The sequence below is a fragment of the Eutrema salsugineum genome, unplaced genomic scaffold (genome assembly GCF_000478725.1).
Source record: "Eutrema salsugineum unplaced genomic scaffold, Eutsalg1_0 scaffold_4, whole genome shotgun sequence".
In the NCBI taxonomy this organism is placed as follows: Eukaryota; Viridiplantae; Streptophyta; class Magnoliopsida; order Brassicales; family Brassicaceae; genus Eutrema; species Eutrema salsugineum.
The window spans coordinates 10,433,149-10,455,589 of record NW_006256686.1 but is presented as its reverse complement, the minus strand read 5'-3'; the positions used below and the strand labels follow the sequence as shown (position 1 = coordinate 10,455,589).

Genomic DNA, 22,441 nt, shown 5'->3' with positions numbered 1-22,441 from the left:
AAATGTTTTACAAGATAAGGTTTAGCTTAAATAGTCTCTACACTGACCAACAAAATACACATCACTCACATTATTACTCAACATAAAAAAATACTCTAAATGAGACAAAGCCTCTCGTCTTCCATATTTCTTCTCCTGCTTAGCCACTTTGACGACTCCCATACTTGCTTCTTCTCTTCGAATCTCTGGCTTTCTTCCTCATCAATGCCAAGGGTACTCCAAGCTTATCAATACTCCCCTGTAAATGAGCCACCTAAAGGTGGAAGTGAGGAAACTGCTCATGGATCTTATCAGCTAACTCCCATGTTGCTTCGAAGTCAGGCAATCCTTCTCACTCCACCAACACATCTGCCTTCGAACCGTCTATTACGCGGCGTATAGCCGTGATCGCCTTAGGCTCTGCCATCCACTCCAAGTTTGCCTGTAGAGCTTGTGGTATGGGCTGCGCTGTGTACGCAGCAGGAACCGCCTTCTTAAGCTGGGAAATATGAAATACTGGATGGATTGAGCTACCAGTTGGGAGCCTCAAATGATGTGCAGCTGGTCCAATGCGTTTCAAGATCTCATAGGGTCTAAATAACCGCGGTGCAAGCTTCTCATTAAGATGAACAGCTACTGATTTCTGCTTGTACGGTCAGAGTTTGACATATACCCAATCTCCCACAGCAAACTCCAGGTCTCGTTGATGCTTATCAGCAGCCTTCTTCATGCGTTGCTGAGCCTTCAGGATGATGTGGGGTTGCAACTCTTCCAACAGGGCATCCCGATCCCTAAGTATCTCCTCCACCGTGGCATTGTTAGTCGGGGTGTCTTGGAACCGTAAGAGCTTCGGCGGATCTCGACCATACAAGGCCTTGAATGGCGTCATTCCAATGGCAGAGTGATGGGAGGTATTGTACCAATACTCTGCCCAAGGAAGCCATTTTGCCCAAGTCTTCGACTTTTGTCCAGCAAAACACCGTAAATAGGTCTCGAGACACCTATTCATGACCTCTGTTGCTCATCTGTCTCCGGATGGTAGGCTGAGCTCCTGCGCAAGAACGTGCCTTGAGACTTGAACATAGCAACCCAAAAATTACTGAGAAAAACCTTTTCTCGATCGGACACAATGGACTCTGGGAACCCGTGTAAGCGCACCACTTCAGAGATGAACTTCTCCGCCACATCCCTCGCAGTAAAAGGGTGAGACAGTTTGATGAAGTGGCTGAACTTGCTCAGCCTGACAACAACAATAAGAATCGAGTTATACCCCAATGACCTCGGCAATCTCTCTATAAAATCCATAGTGATGTCAGCCCAAACGTGTTTCGGAACAGGTAAGGGGTTCAGCAAACCAGCCGGACTGAGAGTCGAGTACTTATTCTGCTGGTAGGTATGGCATTGCTCAATGACACACCACATCCTTTTTCATTCCCCTCCAGTAGACCTCCCTACTTAACCTTTTGTACGTCTTCAGCTGCCCTTCATGACCCCCAGTACTACTAGAATGAAACTGCTGCAACAATATTGAAATGAAGGGAGATCCAGATGGTAACACCACACAATTGTCTCTGTACAACACACCGTCTTTTAGAGTGTATCGTGAATCCTGTGAGGAACCTTGCTGTAACCCCGACACTATCTTCTGCAGCATCGCATCTCTACTTACTTGGTCCTTCAACGCCACCATGTCAAGCGAAAGAGGTGCTGAGAAAATCAATTCCAACAACTGAACGGGTTTAACCTTCCTCGAAAGTGCATCCGCCACTCTGTTCTCTTTTTCCGGTTTGTATTCAATAACAAAATCCAGCCCCAGCAGCTTTGTTGCCTACTTCTGCTGCTCCTTGGTAACAAACCTTTGTTCCAACAGGTGCTTCAAACTTTTCTGGTCAGTCCTGATGGTAAAAGGTTGGCACGCAAGGTAGTGGCGCCAGTGCTGGACCGCCAAGACTATGGCAAGTAACTCACGCTCATACACCGACTTCATCTTTCCCTTCTACGTGAATCCTTGACTGAAGAACGCGATTAGTCTGTTGGCTTGAGACAACACTGCCCCTACCCCATTACCAGACGCTTCAGTTTCCACCGTAAAAGGCGCCTTGAAATCCGGCAATGCCAGAATAGGCAAAGAAGTCATTGCCTGTTTCAACTGCTGAAAAGCCTCTGTCGCGTGAGAGCTCCATTTGAACTCATTCTTCTGTAGTAACTCAGTTAACGGTCTCGCAATTTTCCCATAATCCCGAACAAAACGCCGGTAGTAACCCGTTAGCCCCAAGAAACCCATCAGCTCTGTGATATTCTGCGGCTCAGGCTAAGCACTCATAGCAGCTATCTTCACTGAATCAGCTGCTACCCCCTTACCCGAAATGATATGGCCCAAGTACGATATTTGCTTCTTCCCAAATGCACACTTCTTCTTGTTCGCATAGAATTGGTGCTGCTTCAACTTCTTCAGAACCAACTATAAATGCCTCAAGTGATCCTCCTTGCTGGTGCTATAGATGAGAATATCATCGAAGAACACGAGCACAAACTTCCGCAAATACTCCCAAAAAATGTTGTTCATCACTGACTGGAAAGTGGCTGGGGCGTTTGTAAGCCCAAAAGGCATCACGAGGAACTCATAATGTCCCTCGTGTGTCCTGAAGATCGTCTTCTTCACATCGTCCTTCTGAACTCTTATCTGGTGATACCGCGACTTCAAATGCAGTTTGGAGAAGATTGTTGCTCTCTGAAACTCATACAACAATTCCTCAATAACTGGTATTGGGTACCGTAAGCTTGTTCAACACCCTGTAATCAATGCAGAAACGCCATCCCTCATCCTTCTTTTGCACCAATAACACCGGACTCGAGTAGAGACTAATACTCGGTTGTATTATCCGCGCTTGTAGTATTTCCCGAATTAACTTCTCGTTCTCATCCTTTTGTATGAAGGTGTATCGATAAGGTCTCAGGTTGACTGGTGTTGCACCTTCTTTTAGGGTAATAGCATGCTCCCTGTTACGCTGTGGTGGCAAATCCGCAGGCATTTGGAATACTCCCTTATGCTTCTCTACTACTTTGAGGACCTCCGTATCCTGTGTACAGGTTGCCCCCTTGACATCTCCTTCAAACAAGGTGAAAAAATCTAACAGATACGCCTCTCCCGCATCCTGCACTACCTTCTCAATCGAGTTCAAAGAAACTTGTGACCTTACCAACGATGGATCCCCAACCAGCATGACCCATCTTCCCTCGTGCATTAGGATCATAGTATGACACTTCCAGTTGTTCTTTTTCTCCCCCAGAGTTTCCAACCAGGCATATCCAAGTACTAAATCCGTAGTTCCCAGTTCGAATATCAAGAAGTCAGCGAGAACGTTTACCTCTTGAATTTGCAATGGCACTCGTTTGCACTTGCCCTCACTTGGAATGATCTGTCCATCGCCGATGGAGACTCCGAACCCTCGCGTCTTCTGAACCTTTAATCCACACCTCTTAGCCACTTCCGAGGAAATGAAATTGCTCGTTGCTCCTGAGTTGATAAACACGATCAACTCTTGTCCTGCAACCACCCCTTTAAGCCTCATCGACCTCCCTGGTGTCAACCCTGACATAGACTGCAAGGACAACACCAAGAGTTCTTTCATTTCGTCGTTAGCCGAGTCCTCCTCTTGATCCTCTAGGTCATTCCCAAGCTCCCCTTCGATCTCTCCTTCTTCGTTGACCGCCAGGTACTTGAATTCCTTACCCTTGTACTTGTGCGTTGGGCTCCATTTATCCCCACACTTCCAGCACTCTCCCTTCTTCTTATCGGAAACATTGGGCCTGCTTTTATAGTTACCCTCCGAACTCCTTTTCTCGGGTGATCGGTGAGAGTTTGATCCCGAGAAACGAAAGCTATAGTGTAACGCTGGAGCTGATTTAACCCTCTGAAACGTTGGCTTAAACCGATCCCGGTGCTCCCACTCCTTTTCCTTCTCATCACGACTCTCCTGCTCCTCTATGATCAACGCGGTGTCTACTAACTCATCAATCCCCACTGGTCTGTACCGGATCACTTGATCTTGAATAGACTGCTTAAACCTATTTATGAAGATTTCCTCCAACAACCTGATCAATATATAGGTAATCTCAAATTATAAAAAAACTGGTCAGACCAAAACTAGCCTACCTTTGAAATTTGAATATGAACTTGTCAATATATGATCTCAAATTATAATTTATAATATATAATTTTTAATTTACTTTGAATAAATTTGGTAGTAGATTTTGGACGATGTAGTTTTTGCTTAATTTATTTTTTTCAGGTTATTTTCTTTTAAAAACCTAATTTTATAATATAATGTTTGATTAAAATAAAAGATAAAAAATAAGATCATGATCACTAAAAAATAACAACATACAAATTTTGTTGGTGTTTTGTATTTGGTGTTTTACGGTTATGAAGAAAAAGAAGGAAATACAGAATATGAATGTAATCAAACTTAATTGTATTATTCTCTGACTTGTCATTACAAAAAACTGACTCGATCTATACTTATACAAAACCAAAACTATAATGCAATAACGAGATTTGATCATACTTCAACATGTTTCCCAATCCATAACATAAACAAGGCCCTGCTTGTTACGCTAGGAAAAGACAATTTTTGACTCTTAATTGAAAAGACACAACTTTAGGAAAAGACAATTTTTGACTCTTAAGTAATAACTAATACAAATGTGACATTGCAAAAACGAGATTTGATTTTACTTCAACATGTTCCCTAATCCATAACATAGACACGGCTCTGCTTGTACTTTAGTAAATAGATTGGCGACAGAGAGGGCATGAATTGTTTTGTCGATCTAAGTACCACTCCAAGAAACATTCTTCATGAAAACGATGAGGACAATTAGGTAACTCGCATATGGGTTTAGTCTCCGATTCTGACTCGGACAGATTCTCAAAACATATAACACAACTCTCTGTTTCAAAATCTGTCGTTGAATTACAAGGCACGACGATGAAAACTTTCTGAGTCAGTTTCACAGAGACCACCATGGACAAGGGAACACTTTGACTTTGCTTCTCGGCTTCGACAACCATCCGATCACATATTTGTCGGGACAAAACATGATCGTGAAATCGATTCTGGAGATGTTTGTAGATATGGTTCGGTGTGAAATTCTGGAGTTTCAGAGAGATTTCTCGGTCGGGACGAGAATTAGAAGCAGGGTATGATCCGAGAGATGAGACGTTACCACCGTTTTCGTCTACGAGAAACTCCTCGAATTCACGGTTTAGAGAAATTACCGCAGTGCTTAAGAACCCTAGAGATGGATCCTGAGAAAAAGCCCTTGCGAACACATCTACACTTACTGCTGCAGTTTCCATTCTCTGAAAAAATTCAACAGAAACAGAGAGAAAATCGAAGAAGAGAGAGACGTAAGAGATTGTTGTGGAAAACTAAATTGTGGAGGATTTGATGGGTATGTTCATGTATTTATAGGACAAGGTTTATTTCAATTTGAGTAACGGTTAGATTTTAGTTTTTTCGTAATAATTTATTATTACTAATTACTATACGCGTAAATGCAACCATCTTTCCTTTTTTTCATTGTAGTTATTTCCTTTTTTTCATTCTCTTATTAAAAGCACTTTTTAACGTTCATCTATTGTTGTTGTATTTCCTTTCTTTTTCCTTGAAAAGTAATTTTAACGTTTAACGTGTTTTCTTTATTGTTTCCTTTTTTACCTGTGTATGAAACACAATTGAAATAAATTATTACCAAGCTTCAAAATCATCCGCAGACATTAAAATTCAGAGTTTTTATTACCCAAGAACATCACGAAAGTTTTTACAACAACAGTCCCAATTTTAATCAAATATATCAAAACGTACCAAAAGAAATAAAAAAGTGATATCAAAGTAAGTAAAATAGATCCTTGACAGACATATAGCAAAAGCATCCAAATTTTGTAAGAGAACCCTAAACGAACAAATCAGTTCACTTGTTGAAAATATTCCAAAACACAAAAAGAGACAATGACTTTAGTAGTACTGTACATTCACAAGTACCTTCCTTGAGTTTCTCTTCCCTTTCAACTCGGGAATCATTCAGACATCAATGTGCCACTTCAGTTTTCACGTCAGCTTTCAGACAACGATATGCCACGTCACATCACATTCATTCAACCACAGCCACCTCCTGATCAACTTTCCAGTAGTTAGTATCGTTATACTCCTGCTGCATATTCTCATCAGAGCTCTCTTTACCCGGTGAGGCTGTGGCGGCACTGTTCCTCTTCATTGGCCCTGCTTCTCCCACTATCCCTTCCTTGAGAGCTTGTTCCATCGCTCTTTCGGTTCCTTCTGGCTCCACGCCTACGAACTCGACGTCTTTGCCAAACAACGAAGGCACAGGCGGTGATCTCGGGCTAATCTCGCCTTCCGAGGATGAAGAACCGTTTGGGATTCTAACATCAGGCATCTTCGTGTCGTTTTCCTGATCTTTGACCTGTGCAGCTGATGAAGAAGAATCTCCACGCTTAGCCCATTCCGGTGACAATTCATCTGAAACCACATCTTCTTCGTCAATCTCGATATCTCCAGGTAGGGTTTCTACAGAAACTGGCTCTGAGGTTGAGGCTGTGTCTAAGAAAGGGTTCTTGGTTTCTGTAATCAAACCGTCTTCTTCTTCTTCGTCTTCTTTTTCTTCTTCTTCTTCATCATCTCCACCACCGGAAGTTTCATTCAAGCTTACATCTTCCATAGCTTCCTCTGAAGGAATCTCCCCTGTTCCTGTGTTTTCACCCAATTCATCTCCTTGGAACGTGAACCAGTTCGAGTTTGTGAATAAATTGCTGCACCAAGAAAAAGAAAAAACAATTAAATTGGTTTTAAAAGCCATAATTCTATTTTTGTTCTTTCTTTTAAATCAGATATTTGAGTTGTATAAATCGAATTTGGAAGCTTACTTCGCCTGTTCATCACCAAGCCTTAGAGATGATATAACAACTTCAGCAGATTCGTCATCAAAGTAGACATCCTAGAAAATTTGTTACAGTCAGGACTACCCTAGACAGTGTTTTCTTCAAATATAAAACATTGAATATATTTTATAATGAATACCTCTTCGTCTCTTTCATTGGAACCATGTTCCTGGAACCAGAAACATGAAATTTAGATTCAGCCAAATTTTTACGAAAAACGAATCAGAGAGACTAACAGTTACCTCCCCAGCACCATTGTTCTCTTGCATGTTGTATCTGAACTGGTTCAAGTTATTAGCTAAACCAGCAAGATCATAATCCCTGTCGTGAGCTTCATCATCGTCACTGTCCCTAGTCCTATCATGTAATGCAGTCGGGCGTCTGCATGCGAAAGAAGCCAAGTGATTATTATCAAGAAACAAAATAAACGATTATACATAGAGTTATCATATCTAATTGTACTAGGTATGATAGCTCTATGCTTTTTCTAAGACAACCTTGCAAAAACAAAAATAATTGCACCCCTGATCATTGCATAAATAGGTGTGACAGGAAGACTTAAAAGGTTTGAGACGAGGCATACCCGCAAACCCAGCGATAAACATTCTCAGCTGTGTTTCGATCATGCAACACATTAGCTTCCCACTCGCCCCATTCGTTATGTTCCTAGCAAAGGAAACGGTACGCCTCAAAAAGTTGTTCTTACCAAACAAAATGCAAACATTTGTACACAAGATTCGACGTGGGATATTTCATTATGGATACATCTTGATGGGTATGCAAAAATCCAAGTGATTTACGCTGGTTGACTCCCACGAGTACAGATAACAGAGTGGTACAACAGATGCAAGCAAATAGATATATACACAAACACCAACGAGCAGTCATTTAACAGTTATATGTGTAAAATTCAGTAAATCTGCAATAATTGCTGCAATAAAATGTTACTAGTGCTGAAAAACGAACCTCAAGTAAAGTCTTTATCAGGTTACTGTTAGTTGACAGCTGAATAAGTTTGTTTGAAATTCTTGAGATGTGGCCGATATTTCCCACCCGTGGAGCCTGCTTTCCAGTAGCAGGTATTGTTGGCTGCATGATATCAAAATCAATCAAATCCGTAAGAAAAGTGAATCTAACTAGAACATAATTTCTTTGCAAACCACAATCTGGTGTTCCACATTTTGTTTCACAGAACTGGAAAATTAATTTCTGTATATGGCGAACTGTTTCAGACATTATTTTCTGAATATTTACCAGAATGTACGCAAAACAATAAGCATGAGCGAAACAGTTCATACCTGGTTATCACCAGAAAGGATTGGCTGTTTCTCTGTTTTAAGAATTTTTCCAATCAAATCACACTCGCGGAGAAGATGGTCAATAATCTCTTCATTTTTGCTCTCCAAACACGATACTATAATACTCTCCACCTGATGGTGCAGTGCATTATTATATGGGTACCTGCATAAGAGAAAAAAAAAAAATAGAACTGAAAAGTCGGATTTAGCCAAGCAAAAAATAGACATGTGAATTACCAAACAAACCAAGAATTTGTCATCAATCCGGGAAGAAGTATTTACTCGAAGAACAGATCAAGGACTCTTCTTATAGCTCCTGAGCTGGCTAGTTCTTTTCCTGTAGCTTCGCTTCGTGTTTTCAACAAGACAGCAATGAACTCCACAATCTAAGACAAGCCATCAGCAACACAAAGAAATTCAGAAGAATATAATTGGGCAGAGATGTACATGTTTAATTGCAAGATCTGATGCTGGGTCCATTTAATAATCAGAACTTCCAGTTAACAAAAACCAAAATTTCAGAATGAAACCTGACCTTCAGACGATGACTACCAAGAGGAGGCCTCAACTGCCCATAGGTTGTAGGTAAAACCTTTTCATCAGAGGTCACGTTTAAAAGTGTGACAAAGTCACCTACACCAGAGATATAAAACCTTTAAAGAAAGTACAGAGATACGTGGTCAAAAAGTCAAGGAGCCATATTCTAATACATTCAACAAGAATGAGAGCTCAAATCCATCAGGCTAAAAAGAAGAAAGCATATCCCCAGAAGCTACTAATAGGAAAGTGGAATGACATCAAACGAGAGATTGCAGCAACCAAATAATAAAACTACATGATTTTCATCGTTGTGCAAACATGCATGGTCACCTTCGAACAGTATAAGAAGTTAACAGATGTTAGGATGAACCAAACAAAAAACATAGAATTGGCTCCTAGCAATCAGCAAAAGAAGTAATATAGTGTTAAGATTTAAAAAAAAAAAAAAAAAAAAAAAAAAAAAAAAAAATCATCAGCAGGAAAAACACGAAACGAATATGCTCACATCTATAGAACATAACGGGTCATTTGTGTTATACTAACCAAGTCTAGGCAGCATGGTGGCAATAGTCTCCGGATTCACAGAAATTGGAGACTCAAAGATCTGTTGGCCCCTGAATGAATACATAAACGGAGAAGAAACTAGAGATCTTCTTGGGCTTAACAACGAAATGCACACCGAAAGTGTGTGGACAAGGCTAGATTTGCACTGGGGATCTCCGAAAGCATGACCAAATATCCTTGCAACAAAACTGAAGACAAAAAGATCACTGAAATTATATTGAATACAAAATATGTTTCTGCATATCTAAGAGGATAAAACGTCCTGCAAACCTTGAACTAGAGAGTTTCGTAGCCAAAGGTGATGGTGCATTTTGAGCAATAGTGCACAGTGTTTCAGCAGCATTTGCATGAACTTCGAGAGAATTCTGATAGAAACAGAAATCGAAGAAAAAATATGTCAGCAACTTCACATCAGAACTGATCATATTAGAAATTACAAGTTCTGTTGTTTGACTGAAACAATAACCACTACAGCGAAGGTTCTCTTCACTCCATTGAGACATTCAGAAGATGATAATATATAGATGTTCATGCACAGGAGAGTCTCTCTATCTATCCTCTATTTATCTTATAAATCTAAGAAAACGCGACTTTCAGTAGCTCCAAAACTAGCAGCCTAGCCACATGAAGAACCAACCGATCCCACATTTTATTATAACATAGAAGAGAACAACACAAAGTAGCTCAAAAAGCCCATGCTTCCTATATTCAAAACTTTATAGCAAAATGAAGGAGATAGAGACAATTTTTAATAATTAAACTTACTGATGGACCTAGCTTGTCCACGATCATTTCAAGCAGATTGCTATCAGCTAACCATTGCATCACATCGAGGTGGTTGGGATACACATGATCATCCGCACCAACCAACCGAATTAGGACCTAGATAAATCACATGAACATTAGCTTAAAAGTGATTACCAGATCAAATATAAGGATAAGAGGAGAGGGACGGTTTACCTCCATAATGGACGTAATCCCTATCAAATCAACCAGTTGCTGGAAAACATTCTGATGGGCCTGTAGATGGTATTGTAAACATTAATTACTACTTTTCAATCGATTGACAATAACTCACTAAGCAACAAGTTCCAAAGAAAAGGTGCGTCTAAATCACATGTTGAACTATTCAAGGAGTTTCTACCTACGATCACAATGTAACTTATATCAACCAAGTATAATTATCAATAACCATAGGTAAGAAAAAGAAATATAGGGCACATAAAATCACAAGGACAGAAGGAACATCCAGCTTAATATGCTTTCGGCCACACAGAACTAAGCATGCTTTCCGTGCTATTTGAAAGAATTTCATAATACATCAAAATATAACTCACTTTTACATAGTTCATCAGCGGGACCGTCTTCCTCAACATGAGGCAAATGACAACCTATACCCAAAAGAGATAAGATACATTGTTGGTAAGTAATAAACATGTGGAGGCATAAAATTTAGAAACTACTAGAACTAATGTTTTAAAATAAAGTGTACAACGAAAACATTACCTTGCTGAAATACCCAGCAAGCATTACGCTGTGGGAACGGTTTGGCTCCAGAAAGGAGAAAAGTAGGTTCATCAGCTGCAACAGGAAGAATAAATCATCAAATGAGACCAGTGAAAGGAACATCAAAGTCAAAAACATTCATCATAATTAAGGAAGAAGGAAAGTAGTACAATACCTCCTCCTCCTCCACTAAAGTCTTAAGAATAACATCAATCTCACAAGTCAAGACTTCAGAGGAGATGAAAGGAAACCTAATAGAGAAACATGCTTTAAGGTTAATCAATCTTAGTTCAAAATAGTCAGCAGAAATATTCCAAATCAGGCCTTCAATACATCTGGAAAAAAGTTCATCAGCAAAGGTTAGGTAAGTTATCTCTAAAAAACACAATGCACATACTTGAAAGCACGCTTGCTATCAGCATCTTCAGGAGATTCTTCAACAATAAAACGTAATAACTGTTCCACTTGGGCTCTTTCTCTCAAACTGCAAATGAGCATACAAAACAAAAAGCATAAAAGGCCAACATCGCAACCCTTCTACGACTACGAGAAACTAAAACTTCCATTGTATACACAGGGTTATCCTGCAAAAATATAACAAAAGGAAGTATGCAGTGATTCTATCTACTTTTGCACAATATCTGCTGGCTTCTTCAATCTTTTCAAGAATGGTTAATATAGAGAGAAGACACATGTCATAGTACAAACGAAGATGTAACAAATCTACACATAACTACAAGGACAACGCCTAAATGAATTACAAATTTATGAGCCGGCTGTTCAAAGCTCTGCATTCTTGGATTATGTCTTCCTCATCCAGGAGTTCTTCCAAAGTGAAATCTTCCTTGTCTAATATGGATTCGACCTGTCAATCGCAAGTAAGAGATAAGGAAACCGAGAGGAAGAACTCGATAAGAACTGCCGATTCATTGCAACAACAGTGTTCCTTATCTGATTTCTCTCTTCTCTAAACTACTTAAACAGCTTCCGAGAAATTGCAAATACGTATGATACTATTTCCCTCAAAACGTCACAAGAAATGAAATATACTGAAAAAAAATCGGATATTCTAGCTCCCAGTCTCCCACCATAATATTCAACATCGAAGACCCAAATCAGACATCACGAGGACTATTAAGCTATTCGAAAGCAAAAATCTTGAAACGCATCAAGAAGTTAACATGACAAAACATTCTCGGAAAAAAAAAACAACGAATTTGAATCAGTAAATGTCATCTGAAATCCAGACGCAATATCGGGGATAAACAATTGACTCCCATATATTATCATTTACAAGCATGCCACAGAGAAGAAATCATCAATTAACGATTATAGCTGACGAACATCATCAGTTCAGAAAATTAACGAAATCTCAAACATTTCTCAGCATCTTCAGTTTCGCGTACGAACGAAGCAGATAAGAAAGGGGCAAGCGATTTAGAACACGAAGAGTTCAGAGAAAACTGTGAAATTAAGACGCAAACAATCCCAATTCATGCGTAGAAAAGTTCCTACTCACCGGAGAAGCAGCAGAGAGAGCAGTCAACTTCCAGAACATGGTGAAAGAAAGTAGGAGAACAGACGATGATGACGAAGAAGCGAGCTAATTAGATCTCTTCTCAAACCCAAACTCAATTCACTAAAATCTTAAGGCACTCGCCAAAAACTCGCAGAAAAAAAACCCTAATTTGATGCTGGTGAAGAAGGAGAGGCACAAATGAGAAAATCACATAATTTTTAGAAAGGATCCAAGAAGGAAAAAAAAAAACTAATCTCGGGGAGACATAATTAAAAATAAAATTAAGATTATTGTTTTTGTCGCATCGAATAAAATGTTTAGATTTGCTGCTTATGACTAGTTGCACGGTTGTTTAATTCTTCAGTCACGAGATCAGAGGCTTGGTTTGGTGTGGTTTAGTGTAGACCGGTTTTTGAACTGATACGTAGGGCGTTCGCTTTTATGGCTGTTAAACCAATTTTAGTTTTAAAAATCATATTTTTGCCAAATACAATTTTATTTCATGGATTACTTTTAAAGTTTTAAAAGCCAAACTTTTTAATTTTGGTCATAAATTCTAAAAGCTACGTGCGAGTAGCTTTTAGAAAATTTTTTAACAAAAATAAATACATTTTTAATTTCTTTATCTATTTATTCTCTTCGCAGAATTATTCAAATAATTTTATAGATTTATATATAAATAATTCCAAATTAAATTTAATTGATTAAATCTTAAAATTTTTTCTGTTTTCTTTTGAAATCCATTTCTTAAAATAAAAATTTAAAATTTTGTAAATTAAAAGTTAGCAGTTAATTTCTACAGTTTTTGAGATCTATTTATTACCAAACAATTTTTTTTAATTTTTTAAGTAATAGCAAAAGTTTTTACAGTTAAAAATCTATAGTAAAAATTAAAAGTAAAAGTTCTTATCAAGCAGGCCCGTAATCTTTAGACTGAACATAGTTAAGATTTAGGAGCCATGTTTTTCAAAAACTATATTTTTGCATCAACTGAACAAAAAATGGGTTCAGATTTCAAACACGTTTGATAAGAGTTTATCTCTGTAACATGTAATTTTTCTACATTGATATATATAATCCAGGACCGTATTTAAGTATGTGCGGGGAGTGCCTTTGCACCGGAACTTTGATAACCTAACAAAAAAAATTAATGTATTTAGCAAGGATCCAAAATCATTTAAAAACAATTTTATATGTAATTGGAGTCCATTTGAAATATTGTACAATTATCATAATTGTTTTTTGAGCAGTCTATTCTATCTGAAATTTCTAATAAATATATTGTTTAAGGATTTTTTCACTCGTTCAAAGAACCTAATAAAAATTATACTATACATCTATATCTTTACTTATACATTACATAACTTTATATCTCTTATTAATACATGAAAATGATATGAAAATTTAAAACCTTAAAACGACATTTAATCTGAAAGGAGTCTTGTAGTTTTCAACAGTTTTCAAAGTCATTTAACCAAAACCAATCATATAATGGCGGAGATACATGGAACAAGTTGGGGTCTTTTGCCTCCAATGAATTTAAAAAATTGGTATAATTTATTAAAGCTTAATATCAATGTCCCCACTCATAATATCATATATTCTCATTTGCCTCCAATGAAGAAAGTTTCTGACTCTGCCACATTGATTCTTTTCTAAAAGTATATAAGCTTTGGCCGGGTTTTGCAAATCTGCTCATGAACATACCTTGTTAACTAAAATTATTGATGGCGTTTTTCTAGCAGTGTTTGTATATGTGATGACATTGTAATAGCCCACAACAATGCTCGAGCCGATGACTCGTAACTCGTAAGGTATGTTAGTTGGTATTGTATGTAATGTTTATTGATCATAAGATTGTTTCCATTTCCTTTATTGAAGTAGAGTATAAAAGCCTTGTTTATGTAGTTTGGTTGCGAAATTTGCTTTAAGACCATGATTATCGCTATATATCCTAATTGGATCTCTAAGCCTTTTTTTTCTTATTAAATTTGGAAGAATTGCTACGTGGAGGGAGAGACGGTCTCTTATGGTCGCAAAATAAGAGACGTTCCCTAAAAAATTTTAAAACCAACTGATTAAAAAATTATAAAATAAATCTTAAGATATCCTGTTAGATACCAAGTTAATCATGCTCTAAGATCTTCATATTAATCAAGCACAACCATTTTTTTTTTGAAAATTAGTTTTATAATGTTAATTGATTTAGGAATTGTCCCTTAGTATTTTTTTGTCACTTTTTGACATAGTTACCCTTTTAAATCAGTTATGGTAATTATAATTAAAATAATTTAATATATATATCGAACATTCCAAAATAAGAAGGGAAAATATTTTTGGATATCATTTAAGGAAAGAAAATATTTTTAAATTTCGTTCTAGGCATGGTAGAACGCGTCTTCTACGTTCTAAGTCTACGTAGAATCTCATTTCTATAGATCTTTGTAATTTCTACCAGCTTGTAGAAATCGTTTTCTACATTCCTTTTTATATTCTACGTTATGGTAGATTACAAGTTCTATCGGGTAGACTATATTCTATGTGTTGGTAAAATAAAACTTCTACCAAATAGACAAGGTTCTAAGTTATTGTAGAACATTAATTCTACATATTTAACCAAGTATTACGTTAATGTAGAACAGTTCTTCTACTTATTAGACCAAGTTCTACATGCTAGTAGAATAATTCTTCTACTTATTAGACCATGTTCTACATATTGGTAGAATACAACTGCTACCAAAATCTAATAAAATTTAGGAAAATTAGCTATCTTCCCGATTTTTCTTTTTTTGAAATCTTTTTTTCACGTTTCTCTCTTTGTTTTTGACGAAGTTGCTTCTTTTTGTTTGACTTCATCGTTTTCTTCCTCTTCCCATTGATTCAGGAGAATTTCTCTAGGTTTACGTGTCTTTTGCTTCAAACATACTACATATCTATATAACTTGTGGTTCATGGAAATCAGGGAGAGACTGATTGTGTATTTACCAGAAATTGATTTTCCGGTGAAGACTGTGTAGGTGGAGGAGATTGTATCGATGATGTCGATGGAGAAGAAAAAGAACGTGTGGATGAGGATGTAAAATCTCTTTTCTACTGATATTTTTTAATTATAAAATATTATTAATATAAAAATTTAATTAATTAAAAAATTCGAAATAATGGGTATAATGGGAAAAAATTTCAATAAAACATTATAAGGACAACTTTTTTTCAGAAAACATTAAAGAGACAATTTCTAAATCAATTGGCATTATAAAACTAATTTTCTTTTTTTTTCTATGACAACACTAGCACCCATACACATTGTGAATAACCTCGTGTTTCACAGAAGAACAACATATTGATACATCGACTATCACATGGTTTCGAATTGACTCGAGGAAAGCATTTTAACGAACCGGTCATTGGTAGAAGCAATACAAGCATGGTATACTTGTATATAAGCTACTTTGTTCGAATAGTATACCTGTAAGGAGATGTAACTGCAAAGTGGGAATACTTGGGAAAACTAATAGATGTAATAACAATATATAAATTACAAAGTAAAGACCCAAAACAACACCTAACTTAACCAAAAATGAGTAAGGAATACTCTTTGCAGAATTTTAATTGGTCATGTTAAGTTTCCTGAACTTCCAACTTAAAACCAATTGAGGTCCAAGTCTCTTATATACTAGTGTTAGTCCTTATAAACTTCCGATGTGGGATTCTAACACGCCTCCTCGAGATGATGGCTCTTATCAGCCCATCTCGAACCAAATCACACTTTAGGACCGATAATAAACTCTTTTTTGGGCCACCCTTCTTGGATCAACAAACGAGGCTCTGATACCATGTTAAGTTTCATGAACTTCCAACTTAAAACAAATTGGCGATAAGTGGAGAGGTCCAAATCCCTTATATACTAGTGTTAGTCCTTTTAAACTTCCGATGTGAGATTCTAACAGGTCACTCTCTTTCTCTTCTCTGAGAGAGACAACAAAGAAGATGATAGATAGATCACACCAATTCACAAACAAGAAAGAAAGACAATGAATATTATTGTTGTTGTTATTGTCTTTAGAGTCAGCAAACACTTTCAATGAAACAGCTTGCTCGTACGAAACATGTCTCCCTATTGCCAAAACCACATCAAATCTGGAAGTTAAGTCTAATGTCCGGTGGTTAGCACTTAGCAGTCAATCCACCATCGTTTTGTGCCAAAAAAAAAACATTTATCTCCAATATTGTTAGATGAGATTTGGTGGGACAAGGTACCACATTTGGATGCACATAAGAACGTTGAAATATTCGTTCATCGCCTACTGTCACCGAAATCTTTAGAACTTGAACCTTTGAGTTCTATAAAAAAATAGATATGTAGTAATGAACTAATGTTTAAATAACTCAAATCAAATCATTAAAAAAATTTTTTAACTCAAATCATTTTGGCTGTTTTAGTTTATGGGAATAAACAGACACTCCCTAGGATATATAGGTTCTGAAATTTGTTTATTCACCAATTACACATTTTGTTTCATCATCCATCCAATGGTGATACTCTAGCAATATATATAAAATAAACTTATTAAATTATTCACTATGTAAACCCCAACAACAAAACCATTACATCTTTTCCGTTCCACAACTTCTGATTTTCTAATCTTATAAAATAATCCATTTCAATTCCAATAAATATCCACATAATCATATATGTAAAATTGAGAAAATTGTCAATATATCTTAAAGCATATAGTCATTCGTGGACGATGCATATGCAAACGATATTTATGGAGTTGTAACAAGGAAAAAAATGCATACAAGAAATCTTAAAACAGCCAATTTTTTTTTGTTGACGTCAACAAACTTATATTGATAGCCCGCTTGGGCAATTACAACAAGTGGAAATCGGAAGCCTATTGAAATTCAGTACAAACCCATCATTATTTCCAAAGTACTAAAAGATAATGATAAGCCACAATATAACACGTGTAAGCTTTAGGTTGAAAACGAGATAAGTGGTTGCTAACATCATCGCCGTCGAGCATCACGTCGTCGCGCTTCACCGCAAGGGCACGCTAATTTTCCGAACAAGTTTTCAGTACCACTCCATCTCCTTCCGATTGCTTCCACCTTGATCTTCTCATAGACCTATAGTTCTAAGAGATTCTTCTTCTCCTTAAAGTTGCCGCTATTCCACCAAATTTCATGACCTGTCTCCCTTTGCCATGAAAGGCTTCTTTATCGGGGACAATTAGAGAGATAAAACTCTCGGCTGAAATGAGCAGATGAAACTAGAAGATGAAGAAGTTGAATCATAATTGAACTTCCATGAGATCTAAGAAGATCTACACACAAACCAAATCCGTTAAACGGAAATTTATTAATCCAACTAGATGATATATGAACATGATTCACTAGTTGGAAAGATAAATCCGATTTAGATCGGAAATACAAAAAAAGAAAACACTCTTTTTCTCTGTGAAAGATTTTAGAGAGAGAACAGAGAGAGAAAAAAGTCTCTCTTTTACTTGAATTTTGGCTTGGAAAAAAAAGTCGAGATATAAGGAACAATAAATTCTTAAAACAGCCAATTTTAGTTAATGAAATACGATATTTTGTACAATTTTAATTATTATTTTCTCGAAGTCGGTCCAATTTTGTTTTAACATGAAAACGCTAAAATATTTTATTTGTTATATGAGAATAATTCTTCAGAAAAATATGTCACTTTCATGTAATTGTAACCACTTCCTCTGCTTTACTAACCAATCCCACCCACATCCAACCCAAAAACCCCACCAATAACTAAACTATTTACCCTTATTTCCTATATTATTCGTTTCTGACCCTACAAAATTTGTAATGCACGAATTTTCCAATTTGAATTTTTGATGTACAATTTAAACCAAACAATCAACTTCCTGCTTAAGAATTTAATTAGCCGGCACAAAAAATTTCCCAAAATATCTCATCAACGTCAAAGCTTTGCAATATTCCGAAATTACAATAAAAAAAAAGAAGAGGGCATTTCTCGAAATATCTATGCCACTTTTTAACAGTTTTTTTTTTTTTTTTTTCAGCATAACAGTTATTTATAAAACTGTAATAGAGAATTAAACCTAACCCCAAAAAGAACCTTATAGTTTTCAGATATTAATCCAAAACCCCAGTCTTCTTAAAAATTGCATTTCTAACCCTACTCAGATCTCTCCCTTTCAATGTCCTCCCAACTCCTTCATGCACCGAGAACGAAGCAATTCTCGTCCTCGCCAGATACTCATGTGGCGGAAATCTTCCTCCGTCTAACCGATCTCCTCCGTCTATTAAACCATCCTCATCGATTTCGATGCTTGTCCGGCGTCTGTGACAATTCTTCGACTGGTCCGGTACGTTCATCGGAAGTGACCCTACCTTCGCGGTTGTTACGGTAACCAGAGACGATCTACCGCATTGTTTGATTCCGATTCGACCGGATTTAAAGAGTTTACTACGAAAATCATGCGAATCGGAGTATAGATCGGACTCATCGAACTCGAATCCTGAATCGGTGACAGCGACTTGGTGAGATCGATCTGTGGGAAGGAATCGATGACTTGGCCGTGGGTAATACGTTTTTCCCGTCGCCATTGATGGTGAAGAAGAAGAAGAAGATAGAAGTTTGTTTTTGTTTTAGTTTTGAATTTGGTTTGTTTGTTTGGACTTTGGAGGAGCCTCTCTGCTTTTATAAATGTTTCAGTTGTAATTAGATAAGAGACCCACTTTTTCTCTATTTGTTAACTTAGGAAATTTACGTAATCATGGATGTCGCATTTTTTTTTTAGATTTTAAGTGGAAGAATTGTTTTTTGTGTTTCTGTTTATTTTGGAACGAATCTACATTTTCTTTCTTTTTGGGCAAATGCACTTAACAACAACCTATCTACAATAGTTTTTTTTTTTTTTTTTAAAGATTGATAACGTTTTAATATATTTACTGTTAACGACAGTAATAACGTATCTGTTAACAAAACAAAATTCGAGCCTCTATTACAGAAGAAAGGCAAAGCTACATAGACCTACCATGTGTTGACGATATAATGGCCGTCTAATTATCACAATGGTCCAGTGATATATTAATATTATTATCAAATTTAAACTTTTAGTAAAATATCTCCCTTTTTTTTTGTTAAAAGGCTTGGTAAGTTATATATATTCCTAAGTTGTTTCATTTTAGTAAATTCCTAAAAAATACTAAAGTCTAAGAGTCTGATTGGTTTAAACGCAGCAGTTGCGATTGCGAATATAAGAGTTTACAGAAGCGGACGATTACAGTTTTGAGCAATTGGCTAAACTTTGTAAAGCGGATCCGTTTGCAGGACATTTTTGACTAGCGAATCAGCGGATATTTTAGCGGTTAAATATAAAAGTATCAAATAAACATCATATCTAATTATAAAACAACATAAAAACTATATTATTATGCTAAATATCAAAATTACTAGTTTAAAATAATTAATAATAAAAATTATACTAAATAATTATTCATAAAAACTAATAAATTTTATAATAATATATTTTATTTCAATTGCTGGGAATATCACCCAAAATTGTTTATAGTAATTTAATAAATTGGAAAAGAGAACAAAAAAGTGACACTTAAACCAAAGTATTATAGCACTTATACTTGTGTCTAGACTTTCTTCAACTGGTATGGAAGTCATGATTAGAGACTAGAACTTGATAGAAAAAGTGATAGGTTAGAGTTTATATATATATATATATAGGAGACAATTAGTAGGGTTTTAAATTGTTTTTAACGTGATTTTTCATTTTTTTTCTAGCATAATTTTTTATATTATTAACCTAACCGCTACTGCCCCCAACCGCAAACGCTTGTGGGAAGCAACTTTTGAATTTCAGCGGTACAAAACAATACCGAACGGTTTGCAGCGATTTCTATGATTATTATATAACGCCACTAACCGCTACCAACCGCAAATGCAGTGTTTGCGGATGATAGGAGGTGAACCAATCAACACCTAAAAATGTTAGAGCATGTACATTGGTGAACTCCTCTTTGGGGTTTATAAAAATATAAAAATAATTTTTTAGGATATATGTACAGGGAAGAATCAGTGTGAATTTTATGTCTCCATTAGTGAACCTGGTTCACAGATTCTTAAAAAAAAACGCTGGGACTCAAAAGATGGATGTGTTAGCACATACCAAGTTTAATATTTGAGAACAAACAAATTAGCAACCTACACATGTCTTACAAACCTCTTAGAATGAGGTTCATAAAATCCTTCGCTAAGAGACATGTTCACAAGAAAATATAATTTTTTCTTTTTTATTTATTTCACTTTGCCTATGTTTTTGTGCCAAAACCCCCCTTGAACCTTTGATGTACATGATCTTATAGGTTAATTAATATAAGTTTGACTGTTTGAGACTTTGAGTATAAGTTCAGTTATCATAGGTTTTGTTTAAGATTTGTTTCCTTAGTTTTGCTGCACAAGTCTTAAGATATACTTGAAATTTCAAGTCCCTAAATCATAATTTGGAACTTTAGAGGTAGGTTTTTTAGACTCAGAAGCCGAATTATGTTAGTGTTTATGTTAATGTTAGAGTTTGATTTAGGTTCCTAATTTCAACCAAAATCCTTCAAATCCCTAGTGGAATAAATCTTAGTTTCAGAATTTATGATGTATAAGGCTACACGAAGATGGATACTGATATTGTATCTAACACCTTGTCTTAGAGTTAGAATATCATCTGTATTTCTGTATAAAGATCTTCTTCTATTAGCCTGTATATATATGTATATATATATATACTGTTGTACAATATGTAACATATCTTCAAGAAAATATATTCATCTTCCTCTATAGACTTGTAGTAATCTGGGTGTGAACACCTATATAGTTTGAGACGAGTTTGGTGTCAGCGTGGGTAAGATGGTTATCACATAAGGTTTTATAGCGAGAGTATAGATACATTATATAATATGTTTTCCTCTACAGTAGACGCGTAAGATAAAAGGATGTTAGCTGATGACAATGATGTTGTGAAAACGGTGATATGTTGGGTTGCAATGAACGATATATACACTGTGAGGAGCGTTGATCTATATATCTAGGGAGTTAGAGCTGCTGTTGCAAATGATGATTCTGAAAAATAATGAAGATAATTCAATCCCAGCAATGGCACCAAAGGATGTGGAGAAGAAGCTGCAGCTTGGGACTGGAACTGGAACTGGAGAATCCCTAGATGTCAAGAAGAAGTTAAAGCCTGATGTCGAGAAGAAGCTGAAGCTTGGGAGTGAGACTTAGGACTTGGGAATTAATCCCTAGAGGTTGAGAAGAAGATGAAGTCTGTGGTCGAGTCTAGAAAACTCCTAGATGTGGAGATGAGTTGAAGCCAGGGACATGGACTGGATAACCCCTAGATGTCGAGAAGAAGCTAATGCATGTGGCTAAGACTCAAAAAGCTTAGAAGATCCATCACTTGTTTATCTTTACCTTAAAGATGCTAATTGTCTTTCGGATGAATGATAACTATCATCGGCTGATCTGGTTAGTCCTGGTAGAAACACACTAAAGTGTTACTGGACTGATTTTCTAGTTCAACGGTTCAACAAATACTATGAGTTCCAAACATACTAGAGTCAACAGACCAAGAGATCTATGAGATTCAGCGGGTTACCACACTATCTATCTCGAGTTTGAAATGTTTTCCAACTAATGCCAGATAGCTATATTACCTGTTACTGACTACCATGTTAACTGCCTGGGCCTTAAGCCCAAGCTCAGACTTCCTACACAAATGTATTTTTGTTTCTAAAGGGAATCCGATCTAGGTAAATTAGTGTAATATCCCACACAGTCTTTTTTACCACTAAACCACAGTCATGCAAGGACCATCAGCAAGCTTTGATTTCTATAAGTGATTGCCACTTCTTCTCTACATTTTTCTACACGTCCCTTGAAAAATTTAACATGGTAAATACTGCCACTTCTTACACTTTAGAAAGGAGTGATTGTGGTGTATTTGTTCTCCTCACTCTGAGATGGTTCATTGAGCATGCACCCCTCTTTCTATAGCAAAAAGACTT

At 36.5% G+C, this 22,441-nt stretch overlaps 4 protein-coding genes across 4 annotated transcripts; all 4 read right to left on the bottom strand.

Annotated features, from left to right (window-relative positions):
- Window positions 1–984: 984 nt before the first annotated feature.
- Window positions 985–4,555, bottom strand: LOC112084503. The gene is made up of 7 exons (XM_024153652.1): window positions 4,548–4,555; window positions 2,754–4,074; window positions 2,549–2,710; window positions 2,364–2,474; window positions 2,047–2,290; window positions 1,440–1,686; window positions 985–1,219 (listed from the first exon to the last, which is right to left on the bottom strand). The coding sequence occupies exons 1-7, from the start codon at window positions 4,553–4,555 to the stop codon at window positions 985–987; spliced, it is 2,328 nt and encodes a 775-aa protein (XP_024009420.1).
- A 210-nt stretch (window positions 4,556–4,765) lies between these two features.
- Window positions 4,766–5,341, bottom strand: LOC18013583 (uncharacterized RING finger protein YBR062C). The gene has a single exon (XM_006419000.1). The coding sequence runs from the start codon at window positions 5,339–5,341 to the stop codon at window positions 4,766–4,768; it is 576 nt and encodes a 191-aa protein (XP_006419063.1).
- Window positions 5,342–5,757: 416 nt separating this feature from the next.
- LOC18013582 (serine/threonine-protein phosphatase 6 regulatory subunit 3) lies at window positions 5,758–12,597 on the bottom strand. Its single transcript, XM_006418999.2, has 19 exons — window positions 12,368–12,597; window positions 11,610–11,713; window positions 11,246–11,332; window positions 11,024–11,099; window positions 10,849–10,923; window positions 10,680–10,733; window positions 10,303–10,362; window positions 10,108–10,224; window positions 9,613–9,707; window positions 9,322–9,530; window positions 8,774–8,871; window positions 8,521–8,624; window positions 8,239–8,401; window positions 7,907–8,029; window positions 7,524–7,606; window positions 7,183–7,321; window positions 7,080–7,109; window positions 6,926–6,996; window positions 5,758–6,811 (listed from the first exon to the last, which is right to left on the bottom strand). Exons 1-19 carry the CDS (start codon window positions 12,404–12,406, stop codon window positions 6,136–6,138), a joined length of 2,403 nt encoding a protein of 800 aa, XP_006419062.1. The 5' UTR covers window positions 12,407–12,597; the 3' UTR covers window positions 5,758–6,135.
- Window positions 12,598–18,408: 5,811 nt separating this feature from the next.
- Window positions 18,409–19,083, bottom strand: LOC18013537. Its single transcript, XM_006418997.2, has one exon. The coding sequence runs from the start codon at window positions 18,974–18,976 to the stop codon at window positions 18,503–18,505; it is 474 nt and encodes a 157-aa protein (XP_006419060.1). The 5' UTR covers window positions 18,977–19,083; the 3' UTR covers window positions 18,409–18,502.
- Between the last annotated feature and the right edge of the window lie 3,358 nt (window positions 19,084–22,441).